Source organism: Harpia harpyja, chromosome 4 (genome assembly GCF_026419915.1).
Source record: "Harpia harpyja isolate bHarHar1 chromosome 4, bHarHar1 primary haplotype, whole genome shotgun sequence".
NCBI classification, from domain to species: Eukaryota; Metazoa; Chordata; class Aves; order Accipitriformes; family Accipitridae; genus Harpia; species Harpia harpyja.
In genome coordinates, this window is record NC_068943.1 from 81,046,134 (window position 1) to 81,061,896 (window position 15,763).

Sequence of the window (15,763 nt, forward strand, 5' to 3'; positions counted from 1 at the left end):
TATTGCCCACGCATCCTTCTCTGTACCCACACACTCCCCATACCTACTTACGCACTCCTGGGCTGCTGCATGGAGGGTAGGCAGGACAGAGATGCTGCCAGCTCTTGTAAGGGTGATTGGCTTAGATTTTGCTCACTCTCCTCAGTGCCATATATTCCTACCCCAAGGACAGCCCTGCAGGAGAAAAGCACAGCTTGATGCTACTGATAGCATGCTTAAGAAAGCAGGGAAACGTTCCAGTCCAACACCTTCCCCAGAAGATCCAGCAGTTTGTATCAGTTTCTAGGATATGAGGCTCTGCTTTTCCAAGGCCTCCATATCTTAGCCTATTGATTACTCATATTCAGCCTATTCATGTTCGTTAGTGAGTGGAAGCTCCGTGTGCCTCTCATTAGTGCTGTGTACCTCCAGGTTATGTCAGGACTAGCCAGGATAGTCAAGGATGATCCTGTTTCTTCAATATTACGGAAGGGAAAATAGCAATTTTGGGCCTTTCATATTATCCTGAGATTAGGCGAGTGATGTAAAATCATAGAAAATGGGGCTAAATCATAGACAAATCACAGAAAATAGGGCTAAAGAGGACCTTGGGAATTCATCTCCTGTTTGAGGGCATCTCTGTCTCTACCTTTTCTATACAGGTGCTTGTTCAGGCTGTTCCTCACCAATGATGGAGGTTCCCCTCCTTTCTGCAGGCATTCTGCACCCATTCCTTGTTCTCCTGATGCCTAATTTGAATTCTTATGCTGTAGTTAAAGCCAGTGCTGCTTTGTCCTAAAACTGAATCTTTCCTTTTCTTTATATCTACCCTTCAAGTGTATAAAGTCTAACATTGGATGGTTATGTGGCTTCTCAGTCCTTCAAGACTAAAACCATATTTCCTCTGAGTCACATTTTCTGGATTTTTGATCTTTCTTGTTCTTCCCTGAACTGACTCACCGCCATTTGCATCCCACTTGAACTGCAGTGCCCCAAACTGAATGTAATGTTCAAATAAGTAGAAATCTTTTGGGGTTTTTTGTCTTAAAGTTTTCCTGTTCCTGTGCCCCTTCCTTAGAAAAACGTGAACTTGACTCATGTTCAGCTAGAGCGCCTGGATCTTTTTTTAGCACTAGTGTCAAATCAGTTTTTCATTCTTTTATTATACAACTATTTCTGCCTAAACGTGGAACTTTGCATTTGTCCTTGCTAAATTAATCCCCCCCTTTTTTTTTCCAGACCACTCAGCCCATTTGTTAACATTGTGGGTTCTTGCACTCTGAAACTATATATTGCCTACAGATTTAGTACCCACATTGTACTCCTTCATCCAAATCACTGTTGAAACCATCCGGTAGTACTGGAACAGAACAGACTCCTTTGGAGAACCCTTGGGGTTTCCCTTTAGAGAAAGGGCCCCTGGTTACTCAGAGCAGTTTTACAGATGGTTTCACAGCCACCTGTTTCATCTAGTCCAGGGGAAAATTGCTGAAATTTCATTCTTAATTATCAGTTGTGTTTATGAAAGGTGACATCTTCTAATGTTAAGAATTCAGACAGGCTGCTTATCTCCCTTTATCATAATGTTAGCATTGCTGTGAACTGATTTTTTAAATGCTCCAGTTTAAGTCCATCTTTGACATGTCCTCTGAAGCAAGTCTCTGGACATATTGTGACTTTCTGAGCTGTCTGGGATCCACGTTTGAGTTCTTGCTGTGGCTAGTGATGAGACTTGGTGGGCAGTAGGCTCTGCTAGCCTGCAGAATATGCCACTCCTTTTGCAAGGGCTACTTAAAAAAAATAATATATATTAGTGTTATAAGAACACAATTTTACTTTGAAAAACTAAGGTGGGCCTTTATGATGCTTCTTAATTGATTTTCCCCCCACTAATAAAGTTAAAAGTGGGATAGCAAGGGCTAGCAATGAAGAGAGAAGTTAATGGACTTCAAAACCCATTGTGATGAAAGCACATACATTTAAAAGATTTATAGCCACCCTTTACAGGCTGGTGCTAGTTATAGACCATGTTGGCCTAAATGAAAGTTGCCTTTAATCTCATAAAAATAAAGGTAAACCTCAAAACCAGTCTAGCAGGACTGTGTATGGGGCTTATTTCCTGGGTGCAGGCTGGCTGGCAGTGGAAGGTGTGCGACCCTGTGGGACTCTCGCCTGAACATCCAGGGTCAGCCCAGCCAGCTCGGGGCAGGACCACCCGGGCTGTGCTGGGTGGAGTAAAGCCACCAGACCCCGTTCAATGCTCTGCAAGTCCAAGGTGGTGCAGAAAGAGGAACTTGCATGCTGGTGGCTTGTGTTTGTCCTGTGGAAGGTGTGGTGCTTGCGGTGTTGAACTGGGATGGAAGGTAGCTGGGTTTTGCCCTGCACAGGGTAGTGTTCAGTGATTTCCATCATTCAAGCGTGTTGCTACAGGCTTTAGAGAACTTGATTCAGCATAGTTTAAGTATTATAGAGTAATCCATGCTGCTTTTAGATGTTGGTATGGGAAAAGCCGTATCCGACAATCGTGGCAATGAATTACATTGTTTGTTCTATCTTTTATGAAGACTGTTTTTGTTGTTGTCAAAGTCTGTAGAGAAGGGCGATATGGAACTGGTTCTGAGAGATACCAAAGGACAGTTGAACTTGAATGAGTAACACATTGATCCTGTAACAGATGGCGTTGCAGTGTGCTAAGGGGAGGAATGTGTTATGTGCCACTCTTGTCATTTCTGTTCTAACCTTGTCATTCTTGTTAAGCAACCAAACCTCATTCAGATGACTGGGGTGGACTGACATCTCCCATGTTTTCATGAGGAAACAGCTGTGTCTGCATAGACTTTTTTCTTTCTGACTGAAACTCGGTTTGATTTGTCCCCTTAGGAACCCTATTATGTCCGTTGCATTAAGCCCAACGATAAGAAGTCACCACAGCTTTTTGACGAGGAGCGTTGCAGGCATCAGGTTGAATACCTTGGCCTTTTGGAGAACGTGAGAGTCCGCCGAGCAGGCTTTGCCTACCGCCAAACATACGAGAAGTTTCTTCACAGGTAAGAAGGGTGCTAGCAAGTGACTCAGTTCTTTGCAGGACAACTCGGACATTGGAATGAGGTGTGTGATTTGGTTGTCTCCCCTTGAGTGAAGAGTAAGTCTTAAGTCCTCTGGGCTTGTGGTCCTCACTCTATGGGTGATGGTGTGTTTGGTTTAATATCTGCTGTTGGGTATGATAAAACATGAGTCTAACATGGACTCTGGTTGCTCTCATTTTGTGGAAGCAGATGTGTTTATAGGTGCATATGGGGCACTCAGGCTCAACTTCTTTTCTGCTAAAATTCATTTGCTGTATTACTCGCTGCAGCAGGAACGTGTAATGAGGTTCTTCCCCAGAGCACAACCCTAAAACCAGAGCTAATTAACTTCTGTTTTCTCTCTGAACATTGTCTAATTGTTGCAGTGAGAGAGACAGACGGACATTGTGTGTCTTGGGAAGCACTTGATGGTGCACAGTAACATTATGCATGTGCAGGAGGAAACCTCTGGACTTTAAAACTGGAAGTCTCAAAAAGGGATAGTAACGTGACCTCATTAAAATGTGTTTTTGATACTTCTTGCCCTCTTAATTCCTACTAGACTTGTGACAAATGAAATGTTTTAGATTGAAATTTGTCTTACGGCTTCAGTAAATTAGCATGGGTACTAAGAATTCAACCTCTTGCTGATGAAATAGTGAATTGATTTTGACTTCTCTTACTGAATCAGGTGAGAAAAAGGCCGTAAGGGTAGAAAAAAATTAAACTATTCAAGCAGATGGGATGTCATGCGTTAGAAACAAAGTTCTGTTGAAAGATCTTTTGCTGTTCACAGTGGAGATTTGCCTGGATATTTCATGATACCTGAAGTGGAACGAAAGGGTCTGGCTTACTAAATACAGCCTACAGTGCTGTGTATCAGTTTTCTTAAACATTATGCAGTGGTTAGAGTGTGCTTTTGCCCTCACATGTGGAATTCATTACAATTTACTCTTAAGATTTGTGTAATTACTATTAATATAAACAGCTGCTTTGTTTTTAATGAATGTTTGATGAGGTCCTGTAAGCTTAAGACCAGAAGTGGTGTTTACAGCCAGTAAACCAAATTAGCACACGGCAACTGGTACAGCTTTCAGGCTATTGTAACATTTGTTCTGCTGGACCCTGGAGTAGGATTAAACATCTACAGTGTAAGGTATCAGACATTGTATTTGCATATTGCAGTATTGCTCTGAGTCCAGTCTACACTGACTTTTCTAAATTAAAAAAAAAAAAAAATCTTCTAGCCTGGATATTGTTTTTATTTTTTCAAAAATTCTTTATTCCTTGTCTTTTGAGTGAGACATACGCTCTTACAGGGGCTGGGGGATATGATTTGTGGTACAAGCCACACATTTTTTGAGTGGTTTTTGAAGAGGGATCAGAAGGGATTTCTGTTCCTTTATATTTAACAGGCTTATTGGGAGACTGGCAACATGGAAGAGATTCCAGGCCCTTCAGCTCTGGACTCTTGCACTGCATGTGGGGCACGTTTTAAGACAGATTTAGAGTAACTCAGTGAGAAGCGATTTTGGGACATAATTTTGTCATCTGTTTGCTTACATATGCAAAAGATTTTATAAAATTTCAGTCCCATAAACAGATGTTTAACTCCTTTACAGGCCCCTGAAGCTTTCAGATTTTCTGAGCCCCAAACAGATACCTGTGTTTTGTTTTGCTGATCCCTCTTGGAGGGGACAGAAGATATATATCAGGATATGTATAGAAAAGAGAGATAGCTCTCTCTTTCTCTAAAAAAAAAATATATATGTGAGTGCATGTGTGCCTATTTTTTTATATATATGTATGTATGTTCGTGTGTATATAAAAGCATAAAACATAACTTTGCTTTCTGTAGGAAAAGAGCTTGTTGCTATTTAGCCCTAAAATACTGTAAGGTAGTTGATATCTCATATTGACCAGTAGGCAATGAAGTGAAGCACAGTTAAGACCATTAATAAATGTCCTTTTCAAGCTTTCCTTGAAATGAAGAAAACTTTTATTTGAGCTCTGTGCAAGCCAGTCTGTCCTTACCAATTTGTAGAAAGTAAGATCTAAATATTTTTTTGTTGGACCAAGAGATGTCCTGCATTCACTTGGTAAAAACATCTTCCAGTTGTGTGAAATGCATGTCAGGACCATGTATCTTAAATAGATGTGATGCGTTCTTTTGTTTTAATATATAACTTACTGTCAAAAAAAGCTGATTGGATTTCAGAAAGGGGTATGTGTACGGGGCAGGGGGAAGAATGGCGCCTGCGAGGCATCTGCAGGCATGGCCGCGTGTGAGCGTAATCCAACACTTTCACCATGAAGGCATCCACATGCCTATTTCCAGGCAATGTTAAACATAGCATGTAAACGACACCAAGATAGCTGTGAACCACACAGTGGTAAGAGAAGAGTATGATCCAGCTTCATGTGCAGACCTGATATTTTTCATTAAAGCTTCATAATTTAGTGGCTCGCAAAAGCCTTGGTTCTTAGGAGAGCTATACTGGGAATTGTAAACTCTAGTGGCCACCTCATGCATGCCGGGCGTTTCTATAGCTAAGTACGGAGAAGAAGGAGAAACAAAGGTGGTGTAGAAAGGGATGTTTAATGAATAAATGACCTTGAAAGCTGTCAAGATCTCTAGGCAGGAGAGGGGAAGGGTTGTAGCGTCAGTGAGCAGATTTATTTTGGCTTCTGCCTCACTATAATTAGCAGTGAGGTTGGGATTTTGACTTGCTGTGGCATCCAGGTTGTGGTCTCTGCGGTGGGGAAGGAGTTTGTGGCATGGCACCGCACATGCCATGGGAGGAACAAAAGGATGCCACGATATTCCACCGCCGGTCCCACCACCTGTGGGCTAGGAGGGAGGCGGTCTGTTTGCCTGAGGAGGTCTTTAAATACCATAGCCCTGTTCTTGTGAAGGAGGAAGAGAATTTAACTTTTCTTTTGGACAGCTTTTCAGTTCTCTGACACCTTATCCCTTTTTTTTTCTGGCCCCATCAGCAGAACAGGCCTGTTTAATAACGTGTGGGTTTACACTGCCACTCTGCTTGTCTTCCCCCCCCCCCCCCCCCCAACATAAGTGTCTCAAGATGGAAGATTTTCCCAGTGAATTAATTATTGCAGGAACATTTTCCTGATGAGAATAGGAAAGAGAAACCAGTGTAAAATATTTATGTCCTGTGTGTACATGTATTTGAGAGAAGGAACGCTTTTGCCGGCCAAGTATAAATGCAAAATCTTCTGTTGTGAGTCTGAGGAGGGTTTTTTAATATGCCTGTTTTATTTATCATAAGATCCCTAGTCTGCATGCTGTAACCCTCACGCTGATGGTGTTCCCTGCTTAGACACAGTGTGCACCTCCATTTTTTCCCCTCTTCAACAGCTTATTCAGAAAGGCTAATTTGTTGAATGAAAGCAACAGTGTGATGTATTTCTGTTCAGGCTTATTTTAGTCTGTTTAGTAACTCCTGCAGTGCGCCCACTCCCCAGTAAAAAGGTTTATCGCTGCGTCCATTTAATAGTAACTGAAAATTCTGAATGTCTAAAACATTGAGATTGATGCTTGACTTGGATTGTGGGCTTTTAAATAGAGAAGTGGTTAAGATTGCTGCATGCTTGTTTTATTTAGAACATGAATGCGGGTACTATTACAGTGAAAATGTCTATTACATTTTTGATTATGTCCATAAATCTTATGCAGAAATTTCATTGTTGCTTTTTGCAAACATCTATTCACCTAATCAGCACTTTGCAAGGCTGGTAAATCTTACAGAGAGCAGAGTCTGATGCAGTTACTTTCATGTTTGATTTGTAGTTGTCTTAGTTCCAACCTGCATTCTCTCTCTCTTAGTGTGAAAAGGAGTTTGGAGAGTAAGGATGGGAGGGAATGACTGAACAACAATTACAGGCAGTAGTGGCGTTTGCACAAACCGTGGCAGTCAGCTATCTGCTACTTTGGTAAATAATAGTATTTGTTAGAAATGGCTACCAAAATGATGAACAAGGAAAATTATTTGCAGAATTTTTAAATCTAGGGTTTCTGACAAAACAATTGATTACAGTTGGCTTCTTATGCAGAATATGAGCAAACCAAAGCTTTTCTTCCTCGCAAAAAAAAAATTTAAAATTGAATGCTGAAAGTGTGAATGGTGGAACTGCCAAATCTGCAGGAAGACAATGGTGAGGTTTGTCACGTTGCATCAGTTCAGTGTTGATGAAGTGAGCTCCTCACAATATTTTTTTTCAGTGTCTCACAGAATCATGCCTCTCATATTAATTTTCCTTGGATTTTGAGGATCACGTTTCCTACAGAGGATGTCTTGGGGCTCTTCTATATATAATCAGTTTTATTAGAATTTAGAACATAATTATTTCTAAAATGTGTTGGGGGTTGGCCTTCTTGAGAGCCCAGATGACAAGTTTACATTTGTAAATTGTACTTTGTAATTACAGGTACAAGATGATCTCGGAATTCACTTGGCCAAACCATGACCTGCCTTCAGACAAAGATGCTGTGAAGAAGCTCATAGAGTGTCATGGATTTCAGCACGATGTTGCTTATGGCAAGACCAAGATTTTCATCCGCACGCCTCGAACTCTGTTCACCTTGGAGGAACTGCATGCCAAGATGCTTGTGAGGATTGTCCTCTTCCTACAGAAGGTAAAGCTTAGTTTATTGCATTAAAAACTCAGTTCAAGTTCCTTAAAACACCTTTGCTCTCTTTTCAGGCTTACTTGCAAAAGTGACAAGTCTGCACAAATTGTACCAGGACAACTGCAGTTTGATTACTGCTTAATTTTTTTTAAAGCTCTTTCAGTAGTGCTCTCTGTAGCTGCACTGAAGTCTTAATGTGGTGTGATGTACTGTGAGCTGTAGGACCTATAAGGTTGTTGGCTACTGTTTAAAAAACTTGTTCTTTACTCAGTGAAAGTAGGCTACCTAGAAACTTAGAGAAACTTTTACAGATGAATGTGTAAGAGTGTTGCACAACAGATGTTGAGACAGGCTTACATGCATAAAAGTTTATTAGTGGATCCGTAGCTGATGGCATACATTAGCTCTAATGGTAAAACTCTTGGGGATGCAGGGAAGGGAGTGAGAGGGGAAGACAGAGTGAGAAAAGAGACAGGGAAAACTTTCCCCAGAGGCCAGCTGGGAAGAGAAGGGACAGGATTCCCAAATGAGCATCCTTGCAGAGCATCCTTTCTGGTGCAGCGTGTGGTCTCCCTCATCATACTATTCCATTAATAATTATTGAGTTTTTATCAGGACCTGTGTGAAATCCCTATTGTTTTTTCTTATGATACTGTTAGTGCTGACTGGAGCATACAATGACGGGGGGCAGATGCTTGTGCATATTGGTTTATTAAGCTTTGAGCATCTGTATTATTGAGTCCCCTAATGTAAACCAAAAAATACAACAAGGGATACAGAAGGAAGGGGTGATTTGCACACTAGTGGCAGTCACTTCCCATAAGAACCTGTCATACCATGCAATATTGGGGTTTGCAGGTGCAAGCCTAGGATAGTTACAGCACAGGAACAAGGGAAGACACTGCTACAGAGGCTCTGGAAAATGCTGCCCCAGCAGCTTGGGTGAAAGGGTAACAGAGGGAAAGGCAGTCTACAGAACAGAAAATAGAAGGCCCTTAGCATTACAAAGGGTAAGACACCTAAGGCACTGTGCAACAGGACCTGTGCACTTGTCTTTCCTCTCTGAACATGGGATTTGAGCTCGAGATCTTTCAGGTTTTACCCTTAGGATAAGTAATTTTACATTCTCTGACTTCAGGGCAAACACATTCTCAGACTTTGCTCATGAAGGTACTCTTCTAAGCCCTAAGCCGTGGGAGTTGGTTGTGACTTGGCTAGCTCCTAAATCATTTAGGTGCTTTTTGGGGCCACAACACCACAATAGAAGCTGGTTTTATAACCTCAAAAGCAGTGTACACCGGAGGGGAAAAAATACAAGAGCTGGTTTTAGTACTTGCTGAAAACTGTGTTCTGTATGAGTGTGATCTGTCTAGCAAAGAGCAACAACTTCTGACTTTCAGTGCCGCAGAAATGGTGGAACTGACTTTGTCCTAACTAACAGGAATTGTTGACTAGGTCAAGATTTTTAGAAATGTATTTCTTAAAATATGTTTTTTCTTTGTCATTCTTGGAACTTGGGAAACAACAGAACTCCTGAAACCCTTTTTGCCCATCAGAAATAGAAACTGCTGACAGATGGGTATAAAAACTTCACAGAGAAAAAGCTTGCTCTAAAGCTATGCAGTTAACATAAGTTTGCACAAACTTTTTAAACCTGATGGACTGAATTGCTTTTGGTGAAGAGTAAGAACCTGGAAGAAAAGTTATCCACTGCAAGCTTTAATACTTTTGTGAAACACTCACATTTCTTGTGTTTACAATGCATTCGATCTGATTCCCTTTCTGGAAAGCAAAACAATTTGACCAGTATGGAAGGAGAAAGTGTCAAGTCCAGGGTTGCATTTCTGTTGGTATTTGTTGTGCCAGATTGTGTGGTTTATCTTTAGTAAGGAATTTTTGTAAGTTTTGTATATATGTATGTGATTAGTTTTTCTGGAAATGCAAAGCTCAGGCTGCTTAAAGGATGCAGGACCTGCCTGTTTCTGAGCTTTGTGGTTCAGTGTTTTCTTTCCTTTTTTTAGCAGTGTTCTGCTTGCCCTGCTGATGAGCTTCACAACAGCTTGCTTGGACTACCTGTCATCTTCTTCCAGGTCTCTTCCCTGGAAATGGCAGCGTACTTTTCCAAAAGCTTATTCTGGCTTATTTTTTTGGAGTGAAATGGGGGTAATCTGTGGCCCCCGTCTCATACAACTCTGTCAGGTTTTTCTGGATTATTAGTTGCACTTCCACTGTGCTCGCTCTGGTTTCTTGGGAGGAGTTCCCCTGTCTGCAGCCACTTTTCTAAACATGTTGGTCATGCCATTAATCTGGAGTCTCTTTCTTCCCATAGTGGTATGAGGCAAGCTAATGAGTTCCTTGTTGAATAAAGCTGCAGGGGGGACACCTGCTCCCAGGTGACCCCAGTTTTCATATTAAATGTCTGAGGACTTGAGAGGTGACCTTTTTTGAAAGGTGCAGTTACTGAAGACTAATTTAAAAGACCCAGCCTGTCTGTGCTGTGGAAACAGATGATGTCTCACTGCAAGGTGAGCACTGAAGCTCCTCCTTCAGACAAAATCCACTGAGCAGCGTGAGGCACAATTTTGACAGCAACGTGTCAGTTTTTGTGAGTTTGCTGGCCTTTCCTTTAGATGGAAACTTCAGAATTATGTAGTCTGGGATGTGATCTGGACTGGGCTCAGCGACCTTGGAGGAGAGCAGGGCTAAAGATTTTTTTGCCTCTAGAAGGTAAGTACCTGGTGAGGAATAATGGATCAACTCTCTGGCTCTGTGAGGGATTTTGCTACAGTGATTTTGTGTGGCATCGGGCATGCTGGATTATATATAGAATAACTGCAGTGCTTTTGGGGTTTCTCTTGTTGCAGCAATCAGCAAAAGTGACAAAAGTTAAATTGCCAGTGCAAGTTGTCCTATGGTTTCACAAACCTCCCTCCCCTATTTTTTTCCTCTCCCTGGAGTCGAGAGGGACTAATATAAGTCTACATGGAGGCATCTTTCTGTTCTGCACAAAGTATTGAAATAGGACAGGTGGAGTCATCTTTTTGTTATTTCCCTCTGAGAAATCTCTAGTGAGATTCTAATTTACCTACTAAAAGATTTGTGAGGAAAAGACAAGCTCCTTCTCAAGTGCTCAAGGTACTGAAGACTTTGAAGAAAACTGGATGGCCAGAGCTCCTTTTCTGTAGCTTAATGCCGCTGTGGTTCACCTGTGTCTCTGTTTATACTTACTGAATGTTCTTCAACCAAGCTCTAAAATGCTTGCAAAGTGATGGAGAGGAGCTCTTTAGAGTCCTGGAACTTGCAACTAAAGACAAGAAACACTGATGAATCAGTAAATGCTTACTAAACAGCTTGTCAACAAAAGAGCAGGTGTTGGGTTGAGGTCTATAGGTATGTAATTAGATACCTTCTACGGTGTTAAATCTGTCTGGAAAAATGCTTGAATTTTTCTTCCATTTTCTGTATTTCTCTTGTTTTACTGTTAGATCTCATTCTCAGCTCTGTATCAGATCACTCCTGTGTTCATGCACCAGCTGTGTTCTGCTGCCAGTAGATGGGGCAGTTGGAGACTGGCAGCGCTGAAAAAGGAACAATCAACACAATAAAAAATAAAATCAGAGTAAGGATCTGAAGAGGCCTTCTCTATGCTCTGAAAACATCAAGGCAGCTTTGCCTGTATCTTAATATCTGTTCTCAACTTGCTTTCAATTGTTTATTAAAAACTCATATGAAAATTTAATTCTTGCTCCTTTTTCCTTACTTTAGTTTTGCCTGTAAGCATCGAAGGCTGAGTAAGGCAAACTGTGATTACATTGAAAAGGAAAGAGAGAGATTAACTTGATTTTTTTAAAATAATTGAGCCTTCTGTTGCATTGGAGTTCCTCAAATTTGAATTTAGGAAAAGGAAAAGACAACTGGAGATAAAATGTGTTGTTGTGACAATAGGCATTTGTGTGATAAAAACTGAGGGAAAATGTAAGGCGTAGCCTTAAAAGCAGCCGATCACAGGCTGGGGTCCAATAACATTTTTCTTTGCACAGGAATGATTTTAAATGAAAGAAGAATCTGCATTTAGCAGTTCTGTTTCTTGGTAGTTTTAAATGTACATCTTCATTTCTAATGATATATATTATGTGGTTTATTGCTCTCGTACAAATCACAAGACTTTCAAAAAGAGATTCAGTAATTATCTTAAGAGCTTCATCATGTGCGTAACACTTAACCCTCAAAATAATGCTGGTTCCTTTGTTTAATGTTGATAAGAATTTGCTGCTTATGAGTTTGGTTAAATTGAATTAGAACTGACTTCCAGTTTAAGTAGATAATTTTACTTTCTTTTGTTCCACATCTCCTGGATGTCTTCTCCTTTAGATTTATCTTCAATGCTCCTTTGTCTTCTGTGATAAATTGTTAGTGAGGTTCCAGGCTGTAATTTTACTTCAGACCAAACAAAGTCAGTAAGCAGATGTGATGTGATTTAACTGTGGCAACTTGCTGGCTCCGGGATAATTTAGCAAGCGAGAGCTGTGTCCGGTATTAGAAAACCCATATGGCAGTGGAGACATCGCTGTCAGAGTCAACTCGACTGGTCATTTTAGAAGCACCAGCAGAGAACGTCACTTCTTTTTATGTGGTGCATTTGAGTTTATTTACTATACCTGTGGTCTTGCCATCTATATGATTGTCTTCATGAATGCAAATGGAGCAGCTCTAATGTTAATAATAAAAATAAAAAACAAAATTAAAAAAAGCTGCCATAAAACTCCGTTGCTTTTTCTGCCCTTGGAAACGTTCCCACATACTCATTAGCTTTGCAGAATAGTGCTTTGTTCAAGAAAAAAAGCCCAGCCAGCCGGCACGTGCGGCATGCAAAGATGATGTATCTTGTCAATATAATTTAGTGCACTATTTCAGTGTAATTTTATCAGACCAGTACAGCTGCATATGGTAATCACTTCACTAAATCTTTACTGCCTAATGCAGAGGAAGCAAGAATTGTCCTTGCGTTGCAGCCCAGCACCTCCTCGGACAGAAATCCTTGTGCGCAGAAGCCCTCCAAGCCCAGGTGGTCAGTGCAGCTGGAAGCAGGCACCGCTGGCCCCGGTCCCTGCCGTGGGTATCCTAACGCATCCTCGTGGCATGGCCCAGCGGCCCCTCCGTGCCCGTCCTCCGGCAGCGTGCCGTTCGCCGCGGGCGCTGGGGTTTGCAGAGGATGCTCTCGGGAGAGCTGTCGCTCGCAGCCCCGCAGCTGCAATCACCATGGCAACGTTCCTCCAACCCCGGCGGGGAAGAGCAGAAAAAGAGAACCATGGCTGACTTGTCATAATTTAATGTTTCACCTTCCCTTTCTTCTCCAGCCCCATGAGTCCTTGAAGCATGGTGCGCTGGGAAGCATTAACCACAAAGGGAAGCTTTCACTCTGACAAAGAAGGCGTTTTCATGTCAGATTATGGACGGGCGGTAGTAATCTGATGAGGGCTTTGGTTCAGTGACCCAAATAAAAGGTGATGCAATGCATTTGCCATCCAGACTCAAGGCATTTACCATCTTGAGGGAATGTGTTCGTGAAGTTTTGAATATAATATAAGTGGAAATAGGTATATAATTATATGTGGATTTGTACTGTGAACTGAGGCTTTGATCTTGAGAGGCTTTGGCAGGGAGAAGCTGTGAAAGGAGATGCTGTAGCTCCTTCCAAAGGAGCAGCATGTGGGTGCTGTGAAGGACCAAGTGAAATGAAGAATTGGATGTATCTGCTGTGTTGACAGTGCCACTTGCCGGTGTGGCCAAGCTGATTTCTTAGCAGACTGATCTGACTGCTTTGCCCATGCTGCTTGTGCTAGTAACATCACTTGTCTGCTTCTAGTGTGAATGCATTGAGGCATCTCAAACTCAAAAAAGCAAACAAAAAAACCCCTAAACCCACCCCCCCAAAAAACCCCAAACCAGCCTACCTACTACCAAAAAAAAAAAAAAAAAAAAAAAAAAAAAAAGAAAAGAAGCTATTTTCTGCAAGTTTAGCTCCACAACCAGCTCACCTTCCTTCAGATCAACATTCTTGCTGGTAAAAAGGGGACTCAGGGACATGGCCATGGGAGAAAGCAAAAAGGGATGAAATGGATCCTACCCTTTCAGCAGCAGTTCAATGGGGCACCTGGATACTTGGTTATTATCTTTTTCCTCTCCTAGGAAATATTGTGAAAATATGCTTTAGTCTAAATAAATATAAATATCCATCTATTCTTGAGCAAGGGAGGAGGAGAGAGGATACCATGTGTGTGCATCACTGTTTAAAAATACAGCCGAGCTGGATGATGGAGCAACTGCCTATTTGAGGATCTCAGCTTTGAGACCTTGAGCTTCATGGCTGTTAGAGTCACCTTAAAACTTGGTTTGTTAACTCCCATGCATGTGGGGCAAAACATTAACAAAAAGAACCAACTCAAATTCTTCCCTAAGCCTGTTGCCAGCATCACAGAGAATATGTTTGTGCTTTGGTGAGTGCATGAACGACTTCAATAAGCCCAGTCAGAAGCAAAGTGCCCGGCAGCCGTGGCAGAGCAGGTAACTGCCTGATTCTGTAAACGCTTCATCTTGATCTTCTGCTTCTTGCAGCACTGCTTGTAAATTCTCATAAATTATGACTGCAAAGCCAGCTGCAGAGCCTGCAGTTAGGTGTTAATGCTGCCCATTGCTTGCTCCAACCTGCTTGTTCAGGTTTTGCTTTACTTGATTTCAGTTTGCAGAATGTGTCGGAAGGACTTTAAAAAGAATCTAAATTGATTTCTGTAACGGATCAGAGGAATTGTGGAATGCTGTGTCCCCATGTGCCTCTGGAAATCCCAGTCTCAAATGTGGCTTTTTTCCCCCTCTTGAACAGGCTTCTTTCAGCAGACATCTCTGCAGTCCCTTGTTTGTTAAGCAAACTTTTTGTAGTTCTGATCTTGTAAATTGAGTATTTAGGTTCTAACTCTCCTTTCATGGTTTTGGGTGGGGATTTTTTTCATGCTTATTCATGTGTATCACAGACAAATTGGGAAGACCAGATTCTGCAACCATTGCTACTGATGCTTCCTTGTTGTTTTCATGAAAGGGAATTATTTTTTGTTGTGCCTGATCTGCTGCACCTCAAGGTGTCTTTAAGGCTTGTTCGAACTGTAAAAATACTGCCAGTATGGTGTAAATTAAAGTACAAGCAAGCACAAATAGCATTCAGCAACCTTAACTTAGGAAAGATCTTAATTTAACGTGATAGTAAAAAATACCAGGATCACGTGACCTGTGCCTATAATAAGGTAGAGATGCACAGACAATTTCTGTGCGTATCTTCTTTACCAACAGAGCACTGCAGTGTAAATCACAGTCCCTTTGAGGGGCTTTCCCACTCTTTCATGGGGATGGGTAGCGAGCTACTTACACTGGTTATGGGGCTTTTGGGCAAAAATAAGCGTATAGTGACTGATCTGTGTTTGCTGAAATATTTCTGGATTATTTTTTTTCCCAACCATGATTAAAACTGCCCTCCCTAGCAGAAATGCATGTTTTAGTGGTGTTCGTGTCCTTTAGACAAAGGTAAGTAACATATTACAGGTCTTTGCATGACTCTCTTTTCCCTATATCTGCTTTGTTCTAGAAAGTCTTGTTAACAAAACAGTGCTGTCACAACTTCAGAAACGTAGGTGGAGCTTAATCCTCAGCCACTTCACTAAACAGACGTAGGTTTTAAACTGTAGCAGCTGCTGTGCTGCATCAGACCGAAGGTCCATCGGGACCGTGGTCGTGTCTCCAAGAGATGCCTCGGGAGGACAGCAGCAGGGCAAGTGTGCATCATACCTCTCCTTAATACTTTCCCAGTCCCTTCAGACATTGGACTTGGGATGATGTGCGCTGGACATGGGTTTTTTTATTCAATAACACCTGCTGGATTTCTCTTCCCTGAACTTCTCCTCAAACATGTGCCACCAGCTTTTAGGTTTTGTAGCCTTCTTTGGCAAGCTCACCTAACCACTGCATGGAGAGATCTTGCTTTGTTTGTGTCCTGGCATCTGCCAGCTTCACTTGATACCCA

General features: G+C 41.7%; 1 protein-coding gene across 1 annotated transcript in view; it reads left to right on the forward strand.

Moving 5' to 3' along the window:
* MYO1D (myosin ID) overlaps positions 1-15,763 on the forward strand; it is a 162,772-nt gene that overhangs the window by 61,945 nt on the left and 85,064 nt on the right. The window contains exons 15-16 of the mRNA XM_052785020.1: positions 2,860-3,026; positions 7,494-7,701. Coding sequence (XP_052640980.1) covers positions 2,860-3,026; positions 7,494-7,701 — 375 coding nt within the window. The remainder of the gene's footprint in view (positions 1-2,859; positions 3,027-7,493; positions 7,702-15,763) is intronic.